General features: G+C 39.6%; 1 protein-coding gene across 2 annotated transcripts; it reads left to right on the top strand.

Annotated features, from left to right (window-relative positions):
- The first annotated feature begins 4062 nt into the window (after positions 1-4062).
- pcgf1 (polycomb group ring finger 1) lies at positions 4063-11685 on the top strand. Of its 2 annotated transcripts, none has more exons than XM_056382018.1 (9): positions 4063-4173; positions 6223-6328; positions 6471-6623; positions 6712-6783; positions 7132-7237; positions 7425-7467; positions 9827-9910; positions 11149-11229; positions 11503-11685. In XM_056382018.1, the coding sequence occupies exons 1-9, from the start codon at positions 4087-4089 to the stop codon at positions 11551-11553; spliced, it is 783 nt and encodes a 260-aa protein (XP_056237993.1). In that variant the 5' UTR covers positions 4063-4086; the 3' UTR covers positions 11554-11685. The 2 variants fall into 2 exon arrangements, with proteins under 2 accessions (XP_056237993.1, XP_056237992.1); XM_056382017.1 differs by having other exon boundaries at positions 9824-9910.
- Positions 11686-11951: the final 266 nt, after the last annotated feature.

The raw sequence follows: 11951 nt of genomic DNA, 5'->3' as shown, positions 1-11951 counted from the left end.
AGGCGGAGTAATAGTTAACATCCAACCTCAGGACAGATACAGAGAATATGTGTGTAATCCATTCCTCTTTTCTTTTTTTTTCTTTTTTTTTTTTAAATTTCTGTCACTTTTACTGAATTAAAAATTAATCCCCAAATTCTTTATAATACAAGTGTCTTTGTAGTCCTGGCAGGTGTTTGATCAGATAAACAAATCATTTCCAATCAAAGTGAAGGACGGGAGAAATTACTGGCACATCTGCAGACACTCCAAGAAAATAGGAGATACTGTCCATGATTTTGACGTGAAGTAATGACAATAAATGAAAGGCTTGGATCCGTCTTGATCTTCTCCCTCCTTGCATGCTCCTTTGCCTCTTCACTCTCTCTCTCTCTCTCTCTCTCTCTCTCTCTCTCTCTCTCTCGCTCTCCCAGCCGGTGGATTCTGCCATGCTGTGGTCCTCCTGCGCCTCCAGGCCCTCAGGTTATTTGGATATTGCGTAGAGTCAAAGCCCTGTCAATCAGATAAGCAGTGACCTCGCAGACCCAGCAGATAAGACGTTACATGGCAAGAGGAAATGGCAGACAGCAGGGGACACAAGGCCCGACTATGAAGGTTCGGTGAAGCGAGACTGATCACAACGGCTCTTCAAACTGAAAAAGGCTGCCAAGAATGAAAATATATTGCTTGTGCCTTCTCTATCTCCCAATTTCTATTGACAGAGTCTGATTTAGACCTCGCTGGCAAGAGCTTGTCTTTTCATCTGAAGAAAAAAAAAAAAAATACAGTGTGCAAGGTGTTACAAGTTTTCTCTCAAAAGTATGAATGGAAAAGGGAACAAGAATGAATGACGCTTTGTTAAATTTTGTGTCGTACATATGCTTGGAAAGCCAATGTCAGCCTATTAGGCAGTTGATGAAGGTCTGAGTCATTTTTTAAAGTAATATTTCTCAGAAATTTCAAAAAAGAAAAAGAAAAGCTGCATCAATTATGAGTCTTTAATTATCACTGATAGACACCCAAAAACAAAGCATTCATGCCAGATTTAACAGTCTCAATAAATGGCTTGCACATTCTGCTTGCTACAGACTCACTGAGGTGGTAGGAATAAGACAAACTTGCCAGTCATTCCGTTACACTGGGGAATTACAAAAGGATGAATGAAGGGCGAGTCTTTGTTTAGCATGGCAGCTTTTGGGTGGTCCGCAGGTTGGAAGCCCTCTGGGAGGGATCAAGGAGACCTCCACATATAATACCAATACGACGACCTGTTGAAACAGGGTAGACGACGTTAATTCAGATGCAACTGAGCCACAACCAAGAATACGTTCTCCCCCCCCCCCTACTTGGAAATTAATTTTTCCGCAAAGCTATTACTTTTTATTCTTCCCATAATTAAATAATTATAAGTACGTTTTGGAAAAACAAACTGGTTCTTGCCCACGTCTGACTTAAAAACCCCCACATATATTATATGTAGAAAAAGCATTAGACATTTCACTGCTGCAAAAGCCTAAATAAACACCCAAAATACAGCACAACACAATACAAACTGTTGATTTAAATAATCTTACCCCAAATACACAAGCCACATGATTATCTAAAGAAATGTTTGCTGAGTCCACACTCTTTTATTTCAACACTGCTTCATATTCACACATATTTAAACATATCTAGGTCTGGGAGCTGCCCAGGACAACCACAGTCCTCTAGTGCTGGCCACTGAGCCGATGGTTCAGTGCTTTTCTCAAGAGCCCCTTGATGGTTGTTGTTGAGGGAGGGGAGAGAAGTACTCATTCAACACCCCCCCCCCCCCCCCCCCCAAACAGTCGCAGCGTTCAAACACAGCAGTCACAAGCTCTCCTCTAACTGAAAAGGGTTACCACTGCAAAGATTATACCTGTAGAGGCAATTAAACTCAATTTAGATGATTTTTTATGTCGTTAAATAAAGTTTTTAAGCATAATTTAACTGATATTATTCCTCAGTGTACATTGTTAAATTACATCACACTAACAGCTGTATATTTTTGATAAGGATGAGTATAGTATATTTGCGTTTGCAAAGCACATTTTGCCTTTTCTATATTCTAAAAATGTAATTCAGTTGTATTTTTTTGCAGTTTTGTGTGATGCAACATAGTGATGGAGTTACTGTTTCAGCACCTTTTGATTTACCTTTTGATCCTACATTGCTGATTAGATATTAATGATATTCAAATCAAAGTGTCTAACATAATTTACCAGATCTAATAGGATTGCATGCAGCTTGCCTGCCTGAGCACTGTAGGTCTCAGGATGTCAGAGGACTCAGGTTACAAGACCCACCACATTCTCTGTTTTGCTGAGGACTGTGGTTAAGTGTTTTTCCCACACTTCACCCTTTATCCTGGAACACCTATGGGTATGGCAGTATCTTAGCTCACTTTTCCCCATGTTAATCTAAGCCAGTGCCAGATACATTATCAGCATGCTTTTAACATCCAATAAAGTACTGTAAAGTACTGTGTAATCAGGTAAACATGGAAATAGATTAGACAGTAAATGTAGGAGTATAATGCCAGCTGGTTTAAGACTTTAAGGCCTTGTGTGAACTCAAAGGCCTGGCTTGAGCAAGAGGCTGCAGTGGATTCATTAGTTTTAATGCCGTCTTCTTTTCAACAACTATATTAAACTCCTGAGTACATGAATGACTGAATGACATTTCTTTATGTGATCTTAAATGGGTATCAGCAGATGCCAAAGGCTGCAAACAATTGACTGAAGCGCATGCCTGCAGTGCCCTCTATTGCCCAGAATAGGGACTAACAAATGGATGAACATTGAAACGTCCCTGAAATGAAATAATGTGCAGAACTAAATTAAAACATAAAGAGCAATTTGTTGTATAAAACTTAATACATAAATTCAAAGCCTAAGGATGTAGAAATAATCAATACAGGCCATCAAATTGTGTTACTTTCAGAATACAATTAATCTTACTCCTGTCCTGGTATATAAAGGGTTAGGGTATTTAATGGCCCGGCTCTACAGTATATATCAAATGTGCCCAGCACACCTCTTAAACCATGAAACACCAACTCCTTCATGTCCTTAAATCTCATGAGACTGCAGGCAGTACTTATGCTCCTAAAGTATGGAATATCTTACCTGACTTGCACCTACATTGGGTTCCTTTAGGAAACAGGCATAGTTCATTTTTATTCAGTTTAGCATTCTCATAAAGTAATTTATTTGTACCTTATGCTCTTGTTATGTATTAGTTTTTTCTCTGCAACCTTTTCTCAGGCACAATACAAATAAACATGAGAATAACCAGAAACAGGAATATATATAGGAATATAGAGGGAATAAGATAAGATACATTTGTGAAGTCTTTTTTAAAATAAACTTTAACTGCTTGGAGATGGGTATGATTGTAGTGAAACCTGCTATAATGTTTAACCATGGTTGGATTAACTTTCTAGGAGGCTCTTGAGAAAAAATTTAGTGGTGAGCAGATGACACCCATTACAGCAATTACACACATCTTTGCTTGATAATCCAGCAGATTAACACCCACTAATCTATTTTGGGGTGAAACGTTTTTAAATTGTTTCAGTTTGTAGGATTAGATGAGAGCTTGCCTAGTAAGGTTAGAAGGTAGTTAATATACATGAAATAATTATTGCCAGTTTATACATTTATACAGTTATGTTTTTGTCAGATACCACGGGGTATAAATTAACAGTCTTGGTGGGGGTTGGAGGGGAAGCCTATCTACTAGGAACCACTTGACTCAGTTTTCTCTTAATTTGGTGTAGAAAGTGCGTGGTCATCATCATTATTATTGGTATGTTTGTTTATTTATTTATCTTACATGATAAAGTTAAGAAAATGTGCAGGCCTGCATACAATGATGACGTGGAAAAACTCTATTTTATTTATTTTTTATTTTCATTATTATTATTATTTTATTTTTGTATGGTAAAGAAGCGTCTTATTAGTTTTACATTCATACTATTTATTCATTGATTTTGTTTTGTTTATATTTCACAGTTACCCGCCTTCTCTAGCTTGCTGAATATACCACATCCGGTTTACCCGGAAGTAAGCATAATTCTCAAAGATGGCGGAGCAAGGTCCGATGGCCATAGCGATGCGGCTACGAAATCAGCTACAGTCCGTCTACAAACTGGACCCGCTGAGGAACGAGGTGAGTGGCCGTGTTGTTAGAGCTCATTCCCGCCGGGACAGAAACGTGCGGGGAGTCAGACTCCGGCAGAGGCGAGTTAAACCCGCGCATTTACGGGAGATCGTTGTCGTCTCCGCGGCGCTGATGGAGAGAGAGGGAGAGCGATGCTGAAGAGAGCCGTGTGTGAGCATGCGTGGACCGGGGGCGAAAGGAGGAGGGGGGGGGCGGTCTACCCGTGTTGTTCTGTCTCAACGTGCTTAAAATCTCGTTTACTAACTGTTATTCCGCTCGTTTTTAGCCCATAAACTCAGCCGCGTTCACCAGTTCAACCGGGACTTTATTGTTTGTTCAAACGCTAAATGAGCGAGCAGGGACGGTAACGGCTGCTGACTCCGCGGGTTCTCGCTCCGCTTGTTGTATAACGAACTAACGGCGTGTGTGTGTCTAACGGGAACAACAACTCCACGTTATTTGCAGCGGTTACATTAGTTTGTTCGGTGTTGTGGAGTTGTTCTGTGACGTTGCTCTCAGCTGACCCCGTCGGTCCGAAAACCGGATTTGGCCTCTGACCCACTTGTAAAAAAAAAAAAAAAAAAAAAAAACTGTCCAGCCCTTTCACGTTCAGCGTAGTTTAATTTTAAAACTTCACCGGCCATTCGGTTTTACTTTCTTCGTTACACTGTGAGGTCAAAGGTCAGGGTCAGCTGCTAAAAGGCACCCTGTGGGTCTTGACACAGCAAACTGAGGAGTGAGATGGACAGTCCAGCAGACCAAGTTTCTTTTCATGCTCGAAGTGTCTTCAGCATATATACGGCTTAAAATGTGATATTACAAAGAAAGTCATCAATCTATAAAAATCGGAAAATGCTCTGCTGTGTATTCGGCTTTACTGGTGTTTAAAATGAACGATCACAGTGGAAGTTAGAGGAGACTAAATCTGATCTTAACTTTACTGCCACACAGCCACTGACCCTAACTTGACTGGCTTAATTCATCCTTTTGCTAAAAGCTTTATTTGTTCACACCGAAACACCAAACCAGAGTTTTCAGCTTCACACACACACACATTGCTGGCTGTTTTGGAAAAGCTCTGTTTCGGGGAGAGAAAGACGGTTCATCTGTACAATGCAATGTAATGCAGCTTTCAGCCTTCAAGTCTACTTGTGTGTTGACTGTAATGTTCATAGAGGTTATTAAATCATATGTTTTAATGTTGATGTCGTAAGTCAGTTGTGGTGTCGTTCTGGACTGCATTATTGGATTTGAATATTTCTGAAATGTAAAAAAAAAACATTGTCTTGATTGTATGTTTATACAATTCTTATTGAAGTGGCCGCTGAGTGTTTATTCTGTATTAAACCTAGTGCACTGTGTGAAGAAAGCTGAAAGAATAAACATCCCAGGCTTTAAGATCACAACGGAAAGGTGCAGTGCTGAGTCCTCAGTTCAGTTTGAGGCTCATTATGTAGCAGTCATAACATTGGTTTTTAGGTTAAACTCACACTGCTATTCATTATATAATCAGTCAAAAGTTTTTGTTTCTTGACCTGGAGTTGCTGCTCACGGAGTCACGGTTTCTGGTTCAGCTGTTTTTATAAAGGATAAATTCGCAATTTTTCAAGTCTGTCTTAAAACAGTACTCACATTACCATATGTGACACAGGTTTAGCTTGCTGCATATCATTTCTCCTGGTCTGACAGAAAGAGATCCCCTTAAGTTACAAAATCCACAGTCTCATCTTTTTAGAACAAAATTCAATATGGAAAAACTGTCAGAAGTAAACCAGAGAGGGAGAATTTCATACTAACAAGGCAATCTCTCTAAGGCCGGCATGGACAGGAGGAAGGATTTATAGCAAGCAAAACCAGGTGCAGTGTTCATGTGGGCACCTGACTGTTGTTTTAGGGCGGATTAGTCTTTTAAGCAGTCTTTATCCCTCAGAACATAAACCAAAATTTGTACATCTTTTGCTTTCAGATGAGAAGTTTGTTTTGAGTTTAAGCAGATGAATTGTGCTTCTTTGTTCGGGGGATAAATTAACGTTTACACCTTTTTGTTTGTCTTAACAGGAGGAGGTGAAGTTGAAGATCAAGGACCTGAACGAACACATCGTCTGCTACCTGTGTGCGGGATACTTCATAGATGCCACAACAATTACAGAGTGTTTGCACACCTGTGAGTTTTAACAGAGCTGGACAAAAAACAATAATCTGTTCTCCTTTCATTCACAAGTTTTTCTGCCATTTCGCAATCATTTTCACCAGGACGTCATCAGGCTAATCAGAATAAAATGACTGTTTTTCTTCTTGCTCTACAGTCTGTAAAAGTTGTATTGTGAAATACCTGCAAACAAGCAAGTATTGTCCGATGTGCAACATCAAAATCCACGAGACGCAGCCTTTACTCAACCTCAAACTGGATCGAGTGATGCAAGACATTGTCTACAAACTGGTGCCTGGACTTCAAGAAAGTATGTAAAAAAATTCTGTTCTCTGTGCCAGCGTGCTGGAAAATGTTTGGTGTAATAAGTCTCATGGTGCGTTCCTGTTTTTAAACAGGTGAAGACAAACGAATAAAGGAATTTTATCAGTCACGTGGGTTAGAGAGAGTCATCCAACCCACCGGAGACGGTAAGTCCTCACTTTGTGTCTCCATCTGTGATTTCACTTTAGATCAGATTTGGGATTAAACTTTTTTTTCTCTCCTATTTATGTGACATTGTTGGTTTAAAACTCACCAATGTGCTGCACTTGCCAAGGATCATATGACATTTATTGGAAATGGACGACAGTGGAACATTTTATTCAACTTTTTTTTCCCAAACATCCCGACAATGAACGACAGCTTCCCTGAATTATATATGGGTGATGAGATATATTGTTGGGTTGACCACACTGCAGTAACCTGGACGGTCAACAGCGTGGTGATTAATTTGTTCTTCGTTTTGTAAAGTTAAACTTTATTTCTCTTCTCACCAGATGCAGTACCTGATGCTACAGGTTTACCGTACACGAGCTTTGACCATTCGAAAGCTCACTTCTACAGATACGATGAGCAGGTTTCACTGTGTTTAGAAAGGCTAAGGTGAGCTCCCACGGATTTATCTTGAAGTGATCTCTGTGTGTTTTTCTAAAATACAATCATTTTGACAGAAGTCTCATAATATGAATACGAAGGCGACTGTGTTGGAATGTGTTTTGTTAGTTACGAGTTTTCAAGATAAACCTGTCCTGTATTTTTCATTACTGTCTCTTCTGCTTTGTCTTTACAGTTCATCACTCGCTGGAAAAGATAAGACAAAACTTACTCTTCAGGTAAGTCATTCATACCAATAAAACTACCCTAGATGTATTTAGCATTGTATTTCAGTAATAGTCTGTGTACTTGGAGAAATTGTTGAGCTGGTTATGGATGCTTTCAAAAGTGACTTGGCAAAGCATGTCTCTAGGGGCGGATTCTCTGAAGCCTTAACAAGTCATTTTCTGCCTTTAGCTGCTAAGCAAATACATGGCACAATGACATCTGCAGCAGCAGCAGAAATCAGCGCTCAGAGCTGGTTAGTCCGACTGCAGACGAAAGCCTCGTGCGCACTGAGAGACAGGGATAAGTGGGACAAGTACGCCAGTGAAGCATGCTGTAATCGTTCTTTATTTCCCATCCTGACCACTAATCTCTCAATAACTGGAGATTTTATAATTAATAATAATAAGATCTACTTCAAAGCAGCAACTATGAGCTGCCAGATGTGTGTGTTCATGATTTAAAGATCAGTTTGAAGCACCACTGTGGCTCTGTCACGAAACTGGGTTGTTTTGTCCAAATCAACAAAATGAAAAAACTGGAAATGGATTGCAGCAGATATCTGGTTCAAACAGAGGAGCTCACCACCTGCAGGGTTTTATACATTTATTTTCTTAAATCTGTCATGTCAAGATTTCTGTTCATTTTTCTAAATAATATAAAATATCTGGTTAAAATCAGAGTTTTAGGGAAGTTGTATCAGCACATATTATTTTGGCCAAACCCAGCCTGACCTTGCCTGGAATAAATAATGGCAACAGATCATTTATAGTGTTTGATTCTCTTAGCAATTTAAAACAAAGCTGTTAGATTTTCATATTCTAATAGTTTTTCCTCGTGACTTTACATCCTGGCAATGTAAATGTAAAGGTGTTTGAAACACTGCTTGCTAAACAATTCCAAACCCACCAAAGTGAAAAAAAATGCAGAGCTTGTCAGTTGTTACTGGGGTTTTCTCTGTGTGGCCAGACACTCCTGACAGGCCCATTTGTCCAGGGAGGTGTGTGTCGAGGTATAATGCCCAGATTTCACTGAATCAAGACTTGAATAATGATCATTGGGAGAGCAGTTTAACTAAAACACATGGCTTGTGTCAAATTCCACTGTGCTTATTGTTCACGCTGCCCCGACCCTCATTATTAGACCGACTGCAGAGACTTCAGTCAGCCAGCAGAGGGCAGCCTCGTTTAACAAACGCATGTGTGCTGCTGCTCGTCCCTCCTCCGGTTTTAGATCCAAAACAAGATTTCAGAATTAGTTTTTAAAAAATGTTTTCACTGTTTCCAGATCAGTTTGAATGGGAGATGTTATGGTCTTGATGGTGCACTGAAACAGATGAGACCTGGTTGCTGCTGCAAGTGTTAGGGCATCATTACACACCCCTGTCCTCTCTGACCACTGTGTGTAGTTGAAATGTGTTTATTGTTGTAACTTATATTACATTATAATAATAGTAACATGCAGCTTCATTTGTTCCATTCCTGACTCGTGCTGCACAGTTGTCTTTCTCCGTAACCTCTGTGTGGAAATAGATGAGCCAGCGTCCTTATTAAAATATAAAGACAAAAGCGTAAACGCGCTCTGGAGTCTAATGTTGGATCAGCTTTCCAAGGAAAGCTTTGTCCTTGTAGTGTTCTGGATTTGACTTTTGACTCTTAACCTTTGTTACTGAAGCTGATTGGACGTGCAGCTCGTCCATTCATTCTCATCTGTTTTTACAGAGGTGGAAATTTGGTAAATGAAATTTCTGCCTCTGCTTTTAAAGAAATACAGTCTTGTACTTCATGCAGGGGGAAAGGAAATTTAGCTCTTTGGCTTAAGAGCGTGTAATAAGTCAGCTGAGACTGGAAAGCGTCCAGCAGTAACCTGGGATTTTGTCAGCTGTAAATCTGAACTGTAACGGGAGTATGCCCTCACACTGTTGATACACCGTTTCCTCATTATTAGTTTGCTTTTCTTATAGGCTTGGAAACGTGTTTAGTGTTGGATAGACATTTTAAAAACATTTTTTTTTTTTTAAATGCGAAAATTTAAAACAGCAGTTTAGAGACACCAGCCAGTGCCTCAAGTGTTACGAGCAAATCTAAAGAGACATTTATGACTGTCAGGCTTTTTACTTTACTGAACAGCAAAAGCAGAAGTGTAAGTCAACAAAAAGTAAATTCAAGCAAAGAAAATGAGGGATATTTTCCATTGTTCAGTAAACAGGCATCTAAACCTGCAGTGTAAACAAGACATCTGCCTAATTAGCTCCCCGGTGACCACAAGTGTTGGAGCAGTAAAGACTTGTTTTGTTTTTGAACGTGTCATTGACTGGTCGTTTTCCCTCCCTGAAGATTTACATGTGTGTGTTTGACCTCGTCTCCACAGCAGAAGTTTGTTCGCTGTTCTGTCCGAGCGGAAGTGAGACACCTACGGAAAGTGCTCTGTCATCGACTAAACGTGGAAAAACACCAGGTCAGTCGGTCATAGTCAGCGATCCGATACAAGAAGACGTGACGGTGCACGTGACCGTACACTCCAGGTTTATCAACATTTACTTGGCCTTTGCTAATGAGGATGAATGTGTGAAATGTGGCAGTTGAGCTGCATCACGAGAGAAAGTTATGGAAGACAAAGAATACATCTCTAGTAATTACACCTGGATCGTTTTATTTCATGTGCACACACCTTTTTACTTTACTTTAAATCAGCGTTTGGCTTTGGAGCAGTTTATTGTTGTGAAGAATTTCCGACTGAGAAACACTGGTGACACTCGCGGGTTCCTTTTTTGTCATTTACTCAACGTTTATCGAGAACCTGTTGTGCTGAGAGTTTACTAATGAGATTCATGAGCGGAATGAAATGTTGTAAAATTAACCATGGGTGACCTGCATGTAACCATAGCAACATGACATGCACTCTATGCCGGTGGCTCTCCAAATTTTCACATCAAAGTCCTAAACTGACACAGATTAGACCACGGACCCCCGTCTGATTTAGATTTTTTCCTTTTAGATGTTTTACTACAGGAAGTGTTTGAAACCCATGAGCAACATGGTCATACATCCTGTCGTTGTGTTACTTTGAGAACCAACCAAGAGCCTGTGTTGAACCGACAACATAAAGACTCTTTAAACCGTGGGTAACCTTTTTAAAGACGGCCGACCGTTTGGTAGCTGGTCGAAGAGCCGATCCTAAACTCTGAAGCAGGATTGTTGTGTGTTGTCGCTTGCAGAGAGCTGCCTGAGAAAACCATGAATAAAACCTTTGTGTTAACCTTGTTTATGAACATTTTTATTCCACTTGCCACTCCAAATGCCTTTTTTAATTAAACAAAGTCACAACAGTAAAGAAACAGGAGAGAAATGCTGAAACCCTGTCCAGATCTTTTTAGCTAACAAACCTGTTGGTGTCAGCCATGTTTCCCTCAGCTCTGTAGGGAAGGAGTAGATTTCCTGTGACTCGCCGAAGGCCGTTTGAGTTAAATCTTCAATTAAAGGACACGTGTGTTTTTATTATTGTGATTAAGCCTCATTTAACAAATGAGTTCATGATGGAGACACAAGACACAATACATCAAGAGTATGCTTTTTTTTTTTTTAAATGTATTCTGCTTCTTTGTCGCATCTTTTACTAACGTTTCACATATAAAAATAATCCCAGCTGTTGCTTTCAGATTCCCCTTCACATCTGTTTGTGTGGTCTCCCTATAGGTCCAGATGTTGTTCAATAACGAGTCTCTGCCCGATCACATGACCATGAAACGACTATGGCTCTCACACTGGTTTGGCAAGGTACAGTACAGCCAGTGTCCACTAGTGCCAACAAATGTCATACATTCCTTCACACTTGAACAGATTTTCTTTTTACTAGCTCATTTTGAAAATCAGGAGAAAGTTCACTGATGCTGTGTTAATGGCAAATTCTCAATCGCTAACCTTAATACTTACACTCACTTTTTACATCACTTCAAAATGTATTGATTATTCAACTTCTAAATGTGTCAGATGCAAAAGTAATAATTTAATTTTTAATTTATTTTTTTTTTTACAATTTTTCTCTCCCAGGCCCAACCATTAGTCCTTCACTACACCATCAAGGACAAAAGGACCAGATAGGATTTGTTTTCAGTCTGAGGATAGCTGTACATATTTTGTACAATACATATTCTATTTTAATAGTGTTTGTGTACATATACTTATTTTCCTTGTTTTGTATTTTTGAAAATAAATTTTAAATGGGTAAAATAATAGTTTGTATCACTTGCTTACGGTACCATATGTTTGTTTTTTTTGTTGTTTTTATCCACATAAAGAATCTACAGAGGAGTTAAACAACACTAGGTGTGTGTGTGTGTGTGTGTGTGTGTGTGTGTGTGTGTGTGTGTGTGTGTGTGTGTGTGTGTGTGTGTGTGTGTGTGTGTGTGTGTGTGTGTGTGTGTGTGTGTGTGTGTGTGTTTGTGTGTGTGTGTGTGATAAACAAAACTGTAGTAAGTTTTTCCTCATTTTAGTTTTTT

This window comes from Seriola aureovittata, chromosome 8 (genome assembly GCF_021018895.1).
Source record: "Seriola aureovittata isolate HTS-2021-v1 ecotype China chromosome 8, ASM2101889v1, whole genome shotgun sequence".
NCBI lineage: Eukaryota > Metazoa > Chordata > Actinopteri > Carangiformes > Carangidae > Seriola > Seriola aureovittata.
This window is presented reverse-complemented; position numbering and strand designations above follow the sequence as displayed.

Excerpts from the sequence above, each read along its gene's own strand:
- pcgf1 (XM_056382017.1), top strand. The coding sequence starts at position 4,087 with ATGGCGGAGCAAGGTCCGATGGCCATAGCGATGCGGCTACGAAATCAG. Across the intron at positions 6,329-6,470 it reads TACAGAGTGTTTGCACACCT|TCTGTAAAAGTTGTATTGTG; the intron begins GTGAGTTTTAAC and ends CTTGCTCTACAG. Across the intron at positions 9,911-11,148 it reads TAAACGTGGAAAAACACCAG|GTCCAGATGTTGTTCAATAA; the intron begins GTCAGTCGGTCA and ends GTCTCCCTATAG.